Below are 18613 nucleotides of genomic sequence, written 5' to 3'. Positions count from 1 at the left end.
GCGGCACGTCCGGCACGTCCCCCCCGCCGGGCTGCGGGAGAGCGGCCGAGCCCGGCCCGCAGCGGGGCAGCCCCGGGGCCGGCGGCGATGGAGCGGCGGAGCCGGGGGGACCCGCGCCCCGCGCCCCCCGCCCCGCCGGCTCCGCCGCGGCGCCGCCGCAGCCAATCAGCTGCCGCCTCACATCGCCGCGCACCGCTCTCCGCGTTGTAAGGCGCGGCGCCATTGGCCGCGCCGGGCCCCGGTGCGTGCCCTCGGATAACCCCCGGCCCCACAATAGCGCGGCGCGGCCGCTCCGCCGGTGCCACCGGGCGGCTCACGGGGGTCTCGCCGGCGGCCCCCGGCCCCGCCGCGCCTCCGCTCCCTGCCCTGCCCTCCGCTCCGCACTCCGCGGCCCGCCGCGGCCTCGGCGGGGCGCAGCCCGCCGCGCTTATGGGGGGGGGACACACAAACGGGGCGGAGGGGGGGACGCGGCGCCCGGTGCGGCGGCGGCGGCGCGGGGGGCGGAGGGAAGTTGTCGGAAAAGTCAGGAGTGAAACTTGTCTCACCAGGTCCTCGAAGCTCCGGCGGTGCTCCTTGCCCTGCCAGTCCAGGCGCCGCGGGATGAGCTGCGGAAGGGACACGGGGACGGGGGCGGCCGTCAGAGCCCGAGCGACCCCTCCCTGGGCAGCGCCCCCGGTGCCCGCCCGCGCCCCCCGGGATGGAGCCCCCCCGGCCGCTGGCCCCGGCCGCGCCGCGGGGCAGCCGCGCTCCCGCCGGGTGTCCCGGGCGGAGATGGGCTGGGTTAGACGGGGCAGGGCAAACGCCGACCCCGCCGTCCCGAGGGCTTCCCCCGTCCCGCCGGGGCAGGCGCCTCACCTGGTGCTCCTCCAGCTCCTCTACCAGTACCTGGGGACAGAGGGACACACAGACACACAGACACACACAAAGGACGTGAGTCCGGCGGCCGCAGCGCAGCGGCTCCGCCGCCCCGTCCCGTCCCGTCCCGTCCCGTCCCGTCCCGTCCCGTCGCCGCCCGCCCGGCCCGGCCGGAGCGCCGGCTCCGCGCTCACCTGGGCGGATTTCTTGCAGGGTCCGGACTGCAGGAACCGTGCGATCAGGTAGTAGAGCTCTGCGGAGAGGCGGGAGAGAGCGGGTTAGACACGGTAAGAACGGAGGGGGTGCGGAGCGCAGCCCCCGCCGCCAGCGATACCCACCGGCTTCCAGCTGGGTCGGGGCGGCCGCCGCCGCCATCCTCCTCGGGAGGGGGAGGGGAGGTGGCGGATGGCGCCCCGGGGGGACTCGGCTCCTAGTGCGGGCGCAGCCCCATGCCGGAGCGGCGGTGCCGGTGCGGGGCGCGGGTCCCGGTGCGGGTGCGGGCGCGGGTCCCGCCCGGGCTCATCGCGGCTCCGCGGACCGAGCGCCGCCGGCACCGCCCGCACCGCCGCCGCCCGCCGCCGGGGGGCGCGCGCGGCAGCGGCGGGCGGGCGGGGGGGCGCAGGAAGGGCGGGGCGGGCACGCGCCGCGGGGGGGCGCGCGCCACTTCCGGGCGGCGGCTGAGGGAGGAGGAGGAAGGGGAGGAGGAGGAAGGGCCGGGCCGCCGGGCCGCGATCTCCCCGGGCGTTCGGCCGCCGTCACGGGGCAGCGCTGCGCCGGGCCGTGCTTCGGAGGGCCCGGTAGGCGTCACGGGGGAGCGCTAACGGCTCTGGCCTCGCGGCTTCGGCGCTCCCCGGGTGTCCCTGCCTCAGCCCTCACGGCTCCGGCCCTCACGGCCGCAGTGTGCTCGGCTCAGTGCTCCTGGCCTCCTGCCTGGAAGCTCCTGGGAAGTGGAGCCCCGTGTGTGCCGCTAGTGAAGCAGTTTTTAAGAGGATGAAGGGATTCAGGAACCTTAGGGGTCCTGGCAAGGGGAGGGGGATGGAGCCCGGGCTGCGCGGTGGGGAAGGGACAGCCCTTCCGGGCTCCCGGTAAACAAGGCCTGGCTGCAGGGAAGTGTCTCAGGTTGGGGTGACCTTAGGAGTTAAATAAAAGTGTTTGCTCCCAGTGGCCAGGAAATTCCGATATGATGGATGCAGCACCTGTTCTCTCCAAGGAACAAAGGGGTCAGGGTTAGAGTAGATCGTCCTAATGGAAATAAATATTTTTCCATGGGATGCGTCCCGTCACAGCTTCTGAAATCGGTGTCACTTCAGCGAGGAGTTGCTAAAACACATCAAGTGATTGTATTTTATCTAAAGTACGTGACATTTGGTGTTAGAACTCCAGTGTAAAAGCCACTGTCATTGTGGAATAGCCAAGGACAGCCTCTCCTCATGCCTGGAATACCGAGAGCTGAATCACTGTGAGTCAATGCTCTGGTAATATTAAGAATAAATTTAGTTTAAGCGCAGCTGCTCAGGACTGGGTTTGCTGTGGAGCAGTGGCTCAGAGTTTTGCTGTGCAGTCAGGATGCAGTCCTTCCTTCTGGCAGCTCCACAGAATGCCTTCAGGCACCCAGCCAATCTGGGGAGAAGGATTTGGGGATTTGGCATTAGGCTGCTCCACATAATTCGCCTGTATTCACCTGTCCCTTCATCCACCTGTGGAAGGTGTTTTGTGCCAGGAGCTTGGATTAACTGGCTGATGAGTGGACCCTGATTCCTCCTCGTCATCCTCTAAAGTTCTTGAGTTCTCGGTGACTGTTGATAGGATCACAGAATGGTTTGATGGAAGGAACCTTAAAGTTCATCCAGTCCCACCCCCTGCCATGGCAGGGACACCTTCTGCTACCCCACGCTGCTCCAAGCCCCGTCCAGCCTGGCCTTGGGCACTTCCAGGGATGCAGGGGCAGCCACAGCTTCTCTGGGCATCTGTGCCAAGGCCTCCCTACCTTCACAATAAAAAATTCTTCCAAATACCCCCCCTAACCTTGTCCTCTGGCAGTGGGAAGCCATTTCCCCTTGTCCCAAGTCCCTTTCCACTTTTCTGGTAGGCTCCAAACAATTACTCTTGGAATGTTTTCAGGGCCGGTTCATGGCTCAGCGCATAAGTGGACAGACAAGAGGTGCCACCTCACCAAGCTGCAAATTCCAGTGGCTTTCCAGTAGTAACAGCTCTCCCAGCTTCCCAGCAGAACCCCAGAGGCTCCAAAGCTGCAGAGCTTCCCAGGAGAGGGTGAAACTGCTGTTCCCAGAATGAGCTCCCAGCCAGGAGAAGCACACACTGATCCCACTCTCCGGAGGAGAATGTTTCTCCCACCTGCCTTCAGAGCCCAGAACTGCAAGCTCATCTTTTCATGCGTGATGGGAAGGCAAAGGAGAAAACACGGATGATGTTTCATAATATGCCTTGAAAGTACAAATTCATCATCCTGAGCTGATCAGAATTCCACGTCAAGGGAAAATCAGCCCCATAAATACTGGCCAGCACCATGTCCTGGTGCATTTCAGTGCCAACAGCTCCACATGCGTGCTTGGGTGAGACCCCCACCTGCAGAGCTGCCTCCAGCCCTGCACAGGAAGGACCTGGAGTTGTTGGAGCAAATGCAGTGGAGGCACCGAGATGGTCAGAGGGCTAGTGCAGCTCTGCTGCGAGGAGAGGCTGGGAGAATTGGGATTGTTCAGCCTGGAGAAGAGAAACTCCAGAGTGACCTAACTGTGGCCTTCCAGTGCCTGAGGGGACCCCACAGGGAAGATGGAGAGAGACCACATGGGCCTGGAGTGCCAGGACAAGAGGAAATGGCTTCCCACTGCCAGAGGGCAGGGTTAGATGGGATGTTGGGAAGGAATTGTGCCCTGTGACGGTGTAGAGGCCCTGACACAGAGCGCCCAGAGAAGCTGTGGCTGCCCCATCCATGCAAGTGTCCAAGGCTGGGTTGCATGGGACTTAGAGCAACCTGGGATAGTGGAAGGTGTCCCTGTCCATGGCAGGGGTGGGGGTGGATGGGCTTTAATGCCTCTTCCAACCCAAACCATTCTGGGATTCCGTGATTCTGTATTTTTTTAGGAATGTGGCATTTCCTTGGCACCTTTTGGTGCCTTACTGAATCTCTCCACTCATGATATGCTTTTATTTGAGCTTGGGGGTGGTACAGGAGAAGCTGCAGCACCACCAGGCAGGATTGTTCTGTTTGGACCTGTCTAGAGCCCATGGGAATTTCTGCAGTAACTAAAAGGAGCTTTCAAAAGCCTGGGATAAAAAATGCTCCCAAAGTAAGCTTGTGTCCTTCCTGCAGCATTCCAGCTGGGAGCCTGGCTGCTCCTTGCTTGGTGCTCAGTCCACAGCCTCGGGTCAGTGCTCAGCCAGTGTTGCTCCACATCGTGGCTCGGATGGATTCTTGCATCAGCAGGAGGGGAGAGTGTTGGGAATGGCCCCGGTGTGTCCCGTGTGTGCTGCAGGGCACTGCTGTGCAGGAACCTGCACAGGGGCAGGTACAGCCAGCATTCCTCATTCCCAAACAGTTCACAGGGAGCTTCCCTCGGCCTGGCTGTGGCTGGACAGTGCTGCTGTGCAGTCACTCCCGAGCCTCTTCCCAGCATTCCTGACTCCTTGGCACATCAGCTTCCTCTCCTTAGCGCTCTCCCAGTTGCCTCATTACTCCCCAAGCCTGCTACACGGGCTGTTATCAATACCTCTTCCCACCTCTCCTGGGTTTTCCCCTCCAGGAATCATGTCTGGTGAGTAATGCCCATCCTCTCTTTCCCCAGGAGCTCCATTTCCACACCACACGTGGATTCTGCAGCTCCATGACTCATCCTTTTCCAGATCCTCTGCATCCAAGCAGCAGCATGCTGGGGGTGATAGTAAATCTTGGAGTGAAAGCAGGATTTTATGGATGTGCTGATTCATCTTTCCTCAGAGCAGAGCTCTGTTATGTAAATGCCAGCAGCAGCTGGTGGCAGGAGGAGGGAGAACAGACTAATGAGCCACAGAAGGATTCGGGAGCAGAGATGCTTTAAGGAAGAAGCTGGATTGTAGCTGTTTCTTTCCATACTGCTCTTTAAATAAATAAAAAACTGAAAGTTTTTGAGGAATTTTAGGAGTAGGTACTGATGACATTGAAATACCCATTGCTTCTCCCCATTTGGTGTTTTAGGGAGTTTTGCTCTTAGTTGCAGTTAAAAGTAAAATTCAACCCCTGCTTAATTTTACTACAAAATTAAGCGAACTTTCCCACAATCAGCTTGTAAAACCAGGTAAAGGTGGTTTTATTTTATTTATTATTATTCTGCCCTCATGAGTCAAATCCTGTTTTAACCATGTGTGAAAACAGAACTGTGGTTTAGCATAACCAGAAATGTACAGTTAAAATTAAAAAAAAAAGAAAATTTAGACTGGAATTGTGTATGTGTGGTAGATTTACATGCATTGTACCTTTCTAGTAAATGTAGATAAGGATGCACATGCCTGAATCCAGCTGAATTTGAACGCTGGAACAAATGATACATTTTAGTATTTTTTTTTTAATATATATTTTCTGTGTACATTTCATAGAACACCCCTGAGTTGGAAGCAACCCACAAGGATTTTTATGAACATTCTGCTCATCTTGGGCCTTTTATATGGAGCTAAATGGATAGTAGTTAAATCCAAATTTTGTTTAGCTGATTCAAAAATAAGAGCTGTTCAGAAGGAATTCAGGAGTTGGTGCCTTGTGCTACACAGTTATGAGTAAATGAATATTGAAATGTCCAAGCTTAAGACCTTTACATAGAGAAACCTCAAATTTTGATATCATAGTTTATTTTTAAAAATAAATGAGATGCAAAGTAATTAGTACTAATTACAGTTGCTGGAGTGCAGGGCTCGTGTGTGCAAACCAACATCCTCTTTTTGCCGGACAAACCTCCAAGTTCCCACTCCTTCCCGTGGTTCTCTTCCTCGACAAGAGCTGATAAATATTATCTAAATAGCTGTTAGATATTACACAAGATCTGCTCCAGGTTTTTTGCTATTTTTAATAATTTAATATTTATTTCTCTGCTGCATCATTCCAGTCATTCCTCTAGATGGTGCCAGACATCCAAGAGTTGGGTGCAACATTATCCCATAGGAAGGCGATGGAGGAGCAGCCAGGACGCGCTCGCCTTTGTTTCTAAATTCTATCTTGCAGCAATTCATCTTGCTAATAAATTACTTGTTCTGGTGATGTAAATATGATGTTTTTTTTCCTTTTGAGAATTCCAAAATCCATTCAGCCTAAATTCCACCTGCCTGGAGCAGTGTCATCCCTTGCTCCGTGGACTGATCCATATCTCGTATTCCTTGTGGCAGCCATTAGCTGCTGTGAGCTGTGATCAGTGTGTGCAGCCCTGCTGCGACCGGGGGAACTTAATCTGCCTGCTTTGCAAAGCAGTGAAATTTCTGACTAGTATCTAAACATTTCTCCTTATCTCTATTACACACAGAAATGCCAAATCCAGCTGTGGATGGAACGCCCAGGAAAAGGGGTGGCTCTGTGTCCCTGTGTGCTCTGGACTCTTCCAGCAGAAGGACTGGGAGAATGGTATCAGTGTCAGGTCCATCCCCAGCACCTCTGAATTCCAACTTTGTGCCTCTAAGTGCCTGGAACCCCCAAGTTCTATAGCAGCAGATGACTACTGGGTGTAAGTGACCAGGTGGGTTTTGTTATTGCTGGTGTCACTACTGCACTCAGCACAAACTCTGTCTAAGGGCCTGATCCTGACCTGTGTCCCCTGGCTGGGGTCAAGCCCCCTGTTCCCAACCTTTTACAGCTTCTCCTGACATGCCCGTGGCTGCTACCAGTCCAGGGGTCCCCTGCACAAGGATCTCGCCCCAAAATGCCACCTGATATCACTACTGGGCTAATTCAGCAAATTCAAGCCATGCTAAATATTTGTAAATGATTCTTTGATGTTTTGTTTGTGATTTTTTAGGGCTTTGCATTTTTGGCTTCTCCTGGAAGCCTGGGCACAAAGCATCTGACTGCAGCTGGGAATTCATCACCTCTCTCCCTGAACATGCAAATTTTACTGGAACTCCCTCAGCTAAGTAAACAATTTTAATAAAATTACATCCCTCTGTATCCCATACCCTTTTTCATAACGTTTTGAGTATTTTTATATTATAATTATATTTTTCATTTTACAAACATAGTGGAAATATTGGGAAGGAGTGCAATAGGGTTTTTTAGAGTGCTGCTTTTATTGAAATAAAAGGTTATAAAACAGTTTGATGTATTTTTTATATTTATTGATATCCCTAACAGGCAGACATTGTAAATAAGCACATTAATACTCTTTAAATAAAGTTTTATAAATTAATTCTCAATTACTGCATGAGGTAATGGATTAGAAAACTGTCTTGTGTAAATTTACTCACAGGAGTGTGAGTTTAGAATGAGCTTTCTAAGTCACTGATCATGGAATCCAAGGATGGGATTTTGGAACATTTCTCAAAGTGCCGTCCCATACAGGAATTCTCTTCCCATTATTTTATTTATTGATTAGAAAGCCTTTTCTCATGATCTTCAGTTTGAAATGACATCTGCCTCTTATCCCTCATAAGGAAAAGCTTTAGCATGGAAGCTTCCATAAATTCCTCTGCAGTAAAGTGACCCCATTTCATTTAATTCTTGCACTTCCATCATTTAATGGACATTGACATTCTCCTGTAGCCATCCAACTTTGTATCTCTGGGAAAAGTCTTTCCCTTGATGTCCTCAGGAGTTCAGAATCTCTTTTTATTTTTGGCCTTAAATTATTAGGGCTTGAGACATAACCATATGTTTTGTGTGTCATCTTGATTTGGAGAGGCCTTACATTCTTGGAAGGTCCTTTAAAGTTTTTTGGGTGGATTTTTTTTTTTTTCTGATTGAAGGACTAATTTAATTTCATTTCCAATTAGGTGGTTTTCAACACCTGCAAGTTCTTGCCCTATTGGCGTTCCCTTTAATTTCTCTTAAACAATAAAAAGCCTTTTTAGAGTTTGTGAAGTCCCCAAGTTCTGTGTGGTTGAGTTTCTGCTGGAAAACCACCCCAGGTGGGAGGTGAAGCTGTGAAGGCACATGTTATCCATAAGGACAGAACTGTGTCATCAGTCCTTATTTCTCTGAGGTTTTCTTTGTTATCCCTGGATTATAATGGCATAAGTGTGGAATATGACTGTAGAGGTGGGACAAAGCTTCTCCTGTTCATTCTCCACGTTGTCCTTGAAGTCTGAAGGATCTGCCATTTCCTATTGAGGATCCTCTTCTCTCCATGTTTCCTGTTGTCTCTGGACACCTTTCTCCCTCCTGCTCTGTGTAGTCAGTACCTCTCAGTCTCTCTTCATTTTTTTCCTCTCTTTGCTTTTTCCTTTTGCTTGCTGACTGAGATTGTTACAGGTAACACCTTTCAGACCTTGACCTTCTTCCAAACCCATCTTTCATCTTGACTTTGCTGCTGCCTATGGACTCTGCCAGCCCCCCATGCCCTTATATCAGGAGTTTTGTCCTTGCTGACTCCAGGATCCCTCTGGAATGGCCAAGGAACATTTCCATGGGAGACACAGTGCATCCTGAAATGGGAGAGAGAAAAATCCCATTGAGAGTGATGCTGTCCTCTTGGTGCAGCTTTCAAGCAGATTTTGGAGAAATCCTGGGAGCTGAGAACTGAGGGAAGGATTCAGGGAAACCAAAGGCTCGTGAGATGCATCAAGACTATTGAAAGTGTAGTTTTGTCTTTCTTGAACATGTGGAGAACAAACCAGGCTGCAGCACTCCTTCCCTGTCAGGAGAAGAAAGCAGCAGGACAAAATCTGTTGTTGGAATTTTCCTCGAGCAGCACTTCATCCCTCCCACCCAAGTGCACTTGGGGTGAGCCATGGCCATGTTTGGGGGGACTCATCAAAGAGCTGGGCGAGCTGGGCACTCTGCTTTGTTCCCTGCAGCCCCACCCACCCCCTCAGCCAAAAATGACATTTTTCACCAGCTGCTAAAGTCTCCTGCTCCTGCTTTAGTGTTAATTTTGGGAGTTTTTAACTGGACCCTAGCTACCTCACTCAGGAATCCACGTGGCAGCCCCAAGGTCCAGCCCCATCTGGGTGACAGAGTTTGTTTCCTTTGGCAATATGGATTTAACAACCAGGCTTCCAGCCCTGGGAATCATTTCCCTCAAATAGCTGCAAAATAAATGATGGGACATTTTCCAGTGCAGTGCTGCAACCACCCAAAACACCACTGTAAAATTCACAGAGGCCAGGCAGAGTGAGTGCATTAAGCAAGGCTTAGGAGGATTATGGAATTAAATTGGGAGCCCCTTCTACCCTTCCCCCAATCAAAGACATTCGGAAATAAATATTTTAAAAAGGGTGTTAAAACAATGGCTTTGGCTAAAACCTCTGCAAGCAAAGAGCCTTTTTGTGAAGGCTGTTGCTGAGCTGTGGACTGGTGTGTTCAGGCTGTGTTCCAGAGGGTTTCCACCAGGGAGCTGGGGTAATCTCAGGCTGGAATGGCTCTGCTTCTCAAATTCCCTCTGCAGAGAAGTCACCAGTCCCTCGTACAGCACAGTGCCTTGCCTCCTCTCCTCCTCTCTGGATCCTGCTGCTGCCTTTGGCATTCTTTATCCTCTGCCTGCAATTCCCAGCTCTGTCCTTTTCCCGGCATCAGGAGCATCCTGCTCCTTTCAGGGAGAGTTTGTGCAATGAAAGCTTTGCTTTAATCTGGGCTGGATTTAGCCAGATGCTGCAATCCTGGGAAAGCTTACACAGGGCTCAGGTCTGCCATGGGAATGTAGCCTTGATTTGATAATCTGGAAATGGTTTATTTAAAATTAAAAACGTAGAAAACCTTTCAAACAGTTTTGTTGGGGTTTTTTTGAGCTCCTTTTGGCCTTGCAGTAGAACAGGCACCCAGGCTCTCAGTCACATATAGGGCCTGGCACCCATGAAATAGGTTTTAGGCTAATGAGGCACATTCTGCCTGCTTTAATTAAATGAATTAGAGACAAAAAAAAAAAAAAAAAAGCATTTCCCATTAAAAGACTTTAGCATCATAATAACACAATTAATTTAAATATTACTATAAAAATACATAAAATTAAATATTAATTTCCAATATACTTACAGGGCCCAAATGACCCAAATGACCCTACAAATATTCCCTTAACAGGGAATCCCTTTTCTTTGCATATTTATTAACAAAATTACAGATCTTTGTGTATAAAATCTTTATTTTAGTGTAGTTTTCTTGGTAATAAAATAAATCCATGAGATTTCTTGGTAATAAAATAAATCCATGAGACACCTGTGTAGCAAGAAATAGGATTTACAGAGATTTTAAGCTTTTGGGGGCAAACATGGTTTATTCTTGCCCATGTCAGGGCCTGGGGTGGATGAGCACAATGACACCAGAGGCAGTTGAGTGTATTAATTAGTGCTAATTAATAAAGCTACCGGGTTCTTTGACCTTCTCACAGCTCACTGCACACATCGAGGAGGAAGGATAAGGAATGAGCAGAGGAAAATCCTTTTGGTTGGAGTTTTTCCATGCCTGCCTCTCCTCTCTGACTCCCCCAGGTCCTGTGTCCCCCTGTGCCTTAGCAGGGCGTGGTGACAGCTCATCCTGCAGGCTGGAATTCCAGGGAATCCTGCAGCCCTGTGGGAAGCTGCTGGCCAGGAAGGGGCTGGGGATGCTGACTGCTTGTGACAAGTCTTGCCTGGGAGAAAACCAACACGGCAGCGGTTGGAAACCTGAATGATGTCACTATGGCAACAAAATAACTCACCTTAAAATAAAATGTGCATTGGAAGCAACCTCATGTGCTCAGGGAATACAGGGAGGAAGCTCCTATTTTTTATATGTATATATTTTGATGTTTATGTATTTTTTAATATTTTCACAGTTTGCTGAATTCTTGCCCTGTTACCAGCTGCTGATGCAGATGTAAGGAATATTTTAATTTCTCTCAATAATGAAATTAAACAAAACATGACCAGACCTCCAGAAGAAGGAAAAATGTGTTTGCTGGAGGGCAGGAAAACCCTGGAGCTGCTGATAACTACAAGTCATTCTGATGGACGGGAGATCCAGACTATCAGTATCTGCAGCTCACGGCAGTGATTTGGGACTAATTATTGCTAATATTTTTAATGGGCATAGTCCCTCTCTTTCCAAATATGGAAACTCCATTTCCATATTTGTTCTTTACAGACAGGTTTGTTTTCCCCTTGATTCTGCATTAAATAACAGCAACAGGTAGAAATTTAGAAATTTTTCCAGAAATTCCAAACTCTCCCTGGCTTTTTTTATCCCATGAGCATCCCAGCCAGGTTGGAACTGTGGCAATTCAGCCACAGTGCTGCTAGTGGGATGTTCCCAAGTTTTTTCATAATCCTGGATGCTTTTCAGATTGGAATGGGTGACTTTGACCACCTCTGTGTGAGGGAAGCTGGGATGGGAAGTGCAGTGGTGGGGTTGAGGCCATGAGCTGTGCTGAGCTGCAGCAGCCCTGGCAGCTCCTCAGGGATCCAACCCTGGCAACAAAGAGGAATTGTCCTCTCAGGCTCTTCTCCTGCTTGTCAAAGGCCAAGAGCATTTATGGGATGAAGCTTAAGGCCATGGAAAGTCCAACACTCTGATCTGGTCCTGCAGTGACCCTTGACTAATCCAGGGTAAAAACAGAAACACAAATTATCTGGGAAGCAGAAATCCAGCAGCGCTTGAGTTTGAATCATCCAGATGATGCTGTGCAAGAGGGAGATGTTGCTCTGGAAATCCCAGTGATCCCCAGGGACTGGGATCATGGTCCAGGTGGAGAGATGCTCCCAGTGCTCCAGTGGAGCTGGAGTTGGAGCTATTTTAAGCCGAGCAGAGGCAGCCTGAATTGGCATTGTGCTCACCCAGCGTGTGTGTGCTGGAGGCAGAGCATCTGCCTGGGAATGGGCAAAGAAGTGCCAAGGGCTCCACAGCCACAGGTTTTCCTATGGTTTTTGCAAAGTTCAGCCCATTTGTAAAAGCTGTGGAAAGCCCAACACATCCCAGAAGGAATCATCAGCAACCACAGCTGCATGAGCACCTCTGGACTTCCAGTTCTTGCAGTGCAAAAATAAATACATTTACAGAATAACTGAATAATATAATATAATATAATATAATATAATATAATATAATATAATATAATATAATATAATATAATATAATATAATATAATATAAGTGTAATTCTATATTAAAATTATATAATGTCATAATTTTCCTCTCTAGATCCCATTTTCTGAGAGCTTTGCACCCAGTTCAACGGCAGTGAAAATAATTTACTTCCAACTGCTTCTTTTATAGGAAACCAGAAAAAGTGGATTAAAAGGAATGAGGTTATGAAGCATGAAAAAATACTCCAAAACAACTGTGGAGGAGGGAAGAGGAGTTTCTACTCTGACCCCGGGTGAGTTCAAGGGGGTACTTCGGACACTTAGGTGCCAAATAATGCTAGTAATTGAGAATGTCACATTTTGACGTCATCAGCACAGCATTCAGACACTGCCTCTCTCCTTCCCATCGGTATTTCCTTGCGATCCCACATTCTCCGCAGCCTCTGCTCGCTGGGAGAGCAGGGAATAGCTGCTGTGGCTCCCTGGCAGCGCGGGAGGGACGAGCCGAGATTGAAATCGTTTCCTACCATTGATGTCAGGACCACTCCAACACCGGCTCCGGCTCCATCCACATCACTCCTGCGCCCCATCTCTGCAAGGAAAAGTAATCACTTGTCTTACCTGCGGGTTTAATTAGTCCCTGCTCCGGGGCTAATTAGGAGCGCGGTCCGCGCGGAGGTCGGGGCCGGCGCCCTCCCTCCCTCTCCCGCTCCCGTTCCCGCTCCTGCCGCCGCTCCCGCTCCCGTTCCCGCTCCTGCTCCCGCTCGGTGCCATCTGCCATTGCCATGACACTGGCTTTGCTTTTCACGGCTGGCTGGGCGCGCTGGATGCGCGGGGTAATGGGGCTATTTTTCCTCTTTGGTCTTTGGAAAGGAAATAATAATAATAATAATAATAATAATAAACCCAGGAATGGCTGGAACTGCTGCACACTGCCCTTTTCCTTCCCACTTTTGAAGCTTTTTAGTATTCAGTTTTCCAGCAATTGGGAGGAAAATTGCCCTGAAAGAAAGAAACAAAAATCTGTGTTATTTTTTAAACACCAGCCCCCCTCTGCTCCCCGCACCACACAGGCAGCTGCAGAGAATTTCTCTTCCAAAGGGATGATGTAATGGGCTTTGTCAGCCAATGCTGGAATGAATAAAACCCGAGACCCGAAATTCATCCAGGCTTTTGATGAAACTCTTGAGGTTCCTGGAGCAAGTGGTCGCCATAATAGACTAGAACTGCTGGTTTTGTCATGCAGCTCTTGAGAGAAGTGAGATGGAGAGTCGAGGGCTGCAACCAGGGAATAACCAAAACCACCAGGTTTTGTCCCTGCTGAGGGAAAGGGGCATCTGGGGACACTCAGTGAAGGGGTGCACAGCCCATAGTGCCAGAACATCAGCTCAAGCTTCAGCATCCACCACAGAATCACTCCTGATCTGAACATGGCACATTTTACAGAGATGCATGTGTATATTTAATATTATGTATATTGTATATAATTCAGTATGATTGCCCAGAAAAGCAATATTGAATATGTGGCTGCCCCATCCCTAGGAGTGTCCAAGGCCAGGTTGGACAGGGCTTGGAGCAACCTTGGGGCTAGTAGAAGGTGTCCCTGCTCATGGAAGGGAGTGAACTTTGGGTTTATGGTCCCTTCCTACCCAAATCAGTCAGGGATTCCGTGTTACGTAAAAAACACAAATATATAAACTATACACAAGTATCACCAATTCCTGCTGCAGCAAGGGGCACGCTGTTGCTCTCCCAAGAATGTCGTGGGCTGCTGAGTCCAGGAGATCTCTCCTCTCACTCTGTGACTTATCCCAAGTCTCTGTCTAGCTTTCTTTGGAGCCCTTTCAGGCACTGGAAGAGGCTCTAAGGTCTCCCAGAGCTTTTTCCAGAACAGCCTCATCTCTCCCAGCCTGTCCTCATAGGACACACTGCACTGTTTCTGTCACCCCTGTCTGCAGTGAAGAGGCTGTGGGGCAGGCAGGGAGAGCTCCTGGTATTCCAGAAGATTCCAGTTCTTGCAGGAACATCACACTTCCAGGTGATGGAGGAGAATCCTGGATACATTTTGCTTTGGCTGCTCTCTGGTCCCTGCTTGTGCATCCTTGCTAGGCATCCCTGCACTGGGCGCTGGAACAGCCTGATGCCACCATCCCCCAGCCCTGTGGAGCCACCACCACAGTGCCACATCCTCTGACACCCTGAGAGCTCTGCTACCTGCTCCCGGCCCCTGTGCTGTCACCCCAGCAGCTGATAACCCCAAATTCCCAGGGATGACCTTGCTGTGAGTGCAGACCAGCCATGCAGGAATCCCCAGCCAGGACCACCACCTAGACGCCGCAGCACCAAGTGAAGCCAAGAAGATTTAGAGCCAAGATGGGCCAAAAAGGGAGTTGGAAATAATTCCCAAGCCCAAATGGAGCAGCACTGGGAGCTGGGGGTCTGGACCCCTTCTCCAGCCCAGTGGTGGCCATCACCTCACCTTCAGCACCAGCAGCACCCGGCAAACCTGGGCACTAGGTTGGCATTTGGGGAGGGAGTTTTGCCAAGAACAAGGATGAAATTCAGCTCCAATGGAGAATATTTCTGGGAACACACCTGCACAGGGGGAGGTGCACTGCCCAGGTCAGTGGCACAGGGCTTGGCAGGGACACAGGTGGTGCCTTGGGTACATCCACACCGTGTGCCTGTCCCCACCAACAGCCACATACAGTGAACAGCAGGGAAGTTTTCCTCCTTTCAAGGTGCCCAGAATGTGGCTGGAGGGGCTCAGACTGAAGGGGAAGTACAGACCTGTGTCCTCTCACCCCCCAGCTCCTTACAGAGGTCCAGGGCCAGGGACAACTCCAGGTTCCCTCCCACCACCACGGATTGCTGTTCCTGCAGACGTCTTTGTGTCCCACAGCCCCACCGGATCATCTTGCAAGAATTTGTGTAATCACTTCCTAAGCCATTATGATTCCTGGGCTCCATTTGGGCAATGAGTTACATGGTTTAATTACTCATTGTGTGAAATATGCTCGTTTTGCATCTGCCACTCTGTAATTTCATTTGGGGCCTCTTTGTTTGCTTTGTGTCCCCACACAAGAGCCACCGACCTCTATTCACTGTCCCTGTGCCGCTGCACCAGGGAATACAAATCCCACATCCTTTTCCCCCCTGTCTGTCAATTCTTTGCAAGACAAAAAGGGTAATTTATTTAATTGTTGCTGATATAATGTCCTAAAAGTCTCCTTTTCCCTCCAACAGTTAATTACACTTGTTAATTATTTTAATTATTCCCAGGGTAATGCTGTAGGTATAGAGGAGCATAGGAGTAAACACGGTGCAGAGAAGTCAGGGTTTACTCCAAGATCTCAGTTGATAACCAGGCTGTAAACACATGGGTGGTAAAACCACAGCAGGGAACGTTTGGCCTGGATTTGAAACTTTCTGTTGGCAGCATGGAAGGATTTATAGGAAGAGAAGGCAGATCCTGCAGGATTGCCCTCGGATGAGGCCCAGAGAGATGATTCCAGCCTTTCTCTCCTGACAGAGCCGGCACAAAATGGAACCATGACTGGGGGAAATACTTCTGGTCAGCACCTCTGTGATGATGGATTTATATGAAGGAAGAAACCAAACCAAGCAAAATTCCAGCCCGCTGGAAAGCTGAGGCTCAGCCTGAGGCTTAGGGACAGCCCACCTCCAACTCCAGCCATACTCTGAGGGGAGCAGCAGCCCTGAATCCATGAAACAGCAAAACTCGTTTGTGGTCCTACAAAGCAGCCTCTGGAGCCAGGGTGAAACCCGAGAGCTGCTGCAATCCAAACCTTCTCCACAGCTCCTTTTATCTTCCTGGGGGGAAAACAAACAGCGCAGAAGCCGAGCTTTGAGCTTTGTGGCTGGGATGTCGCACATCTGGTTTGAGCTCCAAGAAATGCACTTCCACACCCCCCCTTCCCCCCCCCACCAAATTGTTCATGTTAAACAAACAAAACCCCAGAGATTTTGTGAGATTTTGGCTCTGGGATAACTTTGGAGCAGCTTTTACTGAGAATTCCAGGCTTCTGCTGCACTTCATCCCCAGTGGAAGCAGCACACCTCGCTTGCCCAGAGGAGGCACTTCCAAAGGGAACAGCCATGCCCTGGAACCCCTGACTGGGAATGCTGCTGGGAGTGGGAAGGGGAGTGATCTTGACCACTCTGTGTTTAGGTTTCAATCCAGCATTTTTCCCTGTGTTATTTATGCTTCCTCCCCTCCTTTTAGGAACGTCTGGAATTGTTTAATATGTGCCCAATTGTATTAAGTTGCCTTTGAGAGCTTTATGGTGTCAATTGGATTCCCACTCTTAGGAACAGAGCTTTCCAATTTGCTGTGTTTCCCTTTTCTATCACATCAGCACCAACTTCCTTTCAGTGCTTTCAGGTGTTACCTCAGCCTGAAGTTCACACAAATCCCTGGACATCACTTCCATTTGTTCCAGTGGTTCCCTGAAGGGGGAAGGGAGTGTCACTCCTCTGGGATCCTGTCCCACTGTCCCCTCCCTGTCGTCTTCCAGCAGAGGTGGATAAAACAGGGCAGATCATGAAATCCTGGAATCACGGAATGGTTTGGGTGGGAAGGGACCTCAGAGCCCATCTCATTCTATGCCCTGCCATGGCAGGGACACTTCCACTGTCCCAGGCTGCTCCAAGCCCTGTCCAACCTGGCCTTGGACACTGCCAGGGATGGGGCAGCCACAGCTTCTCTGAAAACAGATGAAAGGTGTGGGTGAAGGGGGTAGGAGCAGTTCTAATCCTCTTCCCATCCCCTCCTTGACTCACCCTAGCCCAATTCCAATCACACACCTTTCAAAGCAGGGGACAGTGGCCACACAAGTCACCAGTGACATCTGTCCCCTTGTCCACGGTCACTTGTGGCCACCTCCAGCTCCTCTGGGCACTGGGACAGTCTCTGGAAGCCACGTTGACATTGTTCTCTCCAAGGACAGAGCTCCTCGAAAGCCGCCCAGCGCCGGGCCCGGGGTGTTCCCAGCTCCTGGAGCCCATCCAGGGCATCAAGTTTCAGAGCAGGGGCTCCCGGCAGCTGCACGGCAAAGGAGCAGCACCGCTGAGACAGAGGGAGGAGCCATCGTTTCCATTGCAGGGATTCAATTTTCTTCCTCCTTCATCAGCTTAACACCAGTGTTACTTCATTTACTGCCAGGGAGCTGCTCTTGATCTGAAAACCAGACCTGTTGGAGTGTCACAGAATCCCAGACTGGTTTGGGTTGGAACAGACCTCAAATATCCTCTGGTTCTGCCCCCTGCCATGGGCAGGGACACCTTCCACTCTCCCAGATCTCTCCAAGCCCCATCCAGCATGGCCTTGGACACTTCCAGGGATGGGGCAGCCACAGCTTCTCTGTGCCAGGGCCTCCCCACCCTCATGGGGAAGAATTTCTTCCCAATATTCAAATTAAATATATCCTCTTTCATCTTAAAGCCCTTTCTCTTTGTCCTGTCCCTCCATCCCTTGTTCAAAGGCTCTCTCCAGCTCTCCTAGAGCCTCTTCAGGCACTGGAAGAGGTCTCCAAGCTCTCCCCAGAGTTTTTCTTACCCAGCCTGGCTCCAGAGCAGAGAGGTTTTCTTTTCTTATTATTTTTGTGTACAATCACTTCACTCAAAGGAGCAAAGGTAGATGTGGGATGAACCTGCAAACCCCTTCCTTTTATGTGCTTGAAGGGGTTGTTTTATTTTATTTCCCCCGCATTTCCCCTTTTTTTTTACATCCCAAGGACCTCACTGTGTTTGCCTCTCTCTTGCTTGCTGAGGCAGCAGTGCCTTTTCCCTCTGTGCTGCTCCAGCACGTTGCTGATGGTGGAGACCAGGATGAAGTCTGGAGGTGCCTCCTCTGATTCCTCTGTCCCTCCCAGGACAGTGACCAGTGTTTTCAAAGTGCTTTTCAGTGGGTTTATTGTTCTGAGGAAACAAAAGCAAATACTTGCCCAGTTCTGTTTAAGATCCTGTGAGGACACTGTGTGAGGACACTGTGCTGCTCTGGGAGCCTGCACCAAAAGCTGGATCATGGAATTACAGGAACATTTAGGTTGGAAAAGCCCTCCGAGTCCATTGGGTCCAACTGTTCCCCCAGCATTGGCAAGGACACCACTGGCCATGTCCCCAAGTGCCACATCCACAGTTAATCCCCCCAGGGAGGTGACTCCAGCCTGTGCCAGGGCTGGACTACCCTTCTTTCCCTAATATCCAATCTAAACCTCCCCTGGTGCTACCTGAGGCTGTCTCCTCTCATCCTGACCAGCTGCCTGGACACCTCACCATGCCAGGGTGTTGCCAACACCGCTCAAATCTCTTCCCATGACATCACCTCAGAACCATCACTAGCTTCCCACTCACGAATCTCTTCACCTTTGCATCTTCAAGGTCCCCATTTGTTATGAACAGTGATAGCCCAGACCCAGAGCAATCTGTGGATCTTTCCTAACCAGCATCAGACCCAGTAACGCCCAGAACCCAGGGAACAGATAGCCAAGGACCCTGGGGAAGGCACTTTCTCCACAAATTCCAAATAAACCTGAAAGTAGGTTGACTCAACA

General features: G+C 50.5%; 1 protein-coding gene and 2 long non-coding RNA genes across 3 annotated transcripts in view; 2 read left to right on the top strand and 1 right to left on the bottom strand.

Moving 5' to 3' along the window:
- Positions 1-1358, bottom strand: part of BRWD3 (bromodomain and WD repeat domain containing 3) — a 49851-nt gene extending 48493 nt beyond the window's left edge. The window contains exons 1-4 of the mRNA XM_021537734.2: positions 1194-1358; positions 1050-1108; positions 856-885; positions 546-605 (exon numbers count right to left, since the gene is read on the bottom strand). Coding sequence (XP_021393409.1) covers positions 546-605; positions 856-885; positions 1050-1108; positions 1194-1230 — 186 coding nt within the window. The 5' untranslated portion in view covers positions 1231-1358. The remainder of the gene's footprint in view (positions 1-545; positions 606-855; positions 886-1049; positions 1109-1193) is intronic.
- LOC110474364 (uncharacterized) lies at positions 786-7002 on the top strand. Its single transcript, XR_002466064.3, has 4 exons — positions 786-930; positions 1069-1142; positions 6360-6569; positions 6849-7002. It is a non-coding gene; the product is annotated as an uncharacterized LOC110474364 (long non-coding RNA).
- Positions 7003-10146: 3144 nt separating this feature from the next.
- On the top strand, positions 10147-15979 carry LOC144247109 (uncharacterized). Its single transcript, XR_013340790.1, has 3 exons — positions 10147-10834; positions 12229-12331; positions 15571-15979. It is a non-coding gene; the product is annotated as an uncharacterized LOC144247109 (long non-coding RNA).
- Positions 15980-18613: the final 2634 nt, after the last annotated feature.

The sequence above is a fragment of the Lonchura striata genome, chromosome 14 (assembly GCF_046129695.1).
Source record: "Lonchura striata isolate bLonStr1 chromosome 14, bLonStr1.mat, whole genome shotgun sequence".
NCBI lineage: Eukaryota > Metazoa > Chordata > Aves > Passeriformes > Estrildidae > Lonchura > Lonchura striata.
The sequence above is the reverse complement of the archived record's forward strand: the minus strand, read 5'-3'. Positions and strand labels throughout refer to the sequence as shown.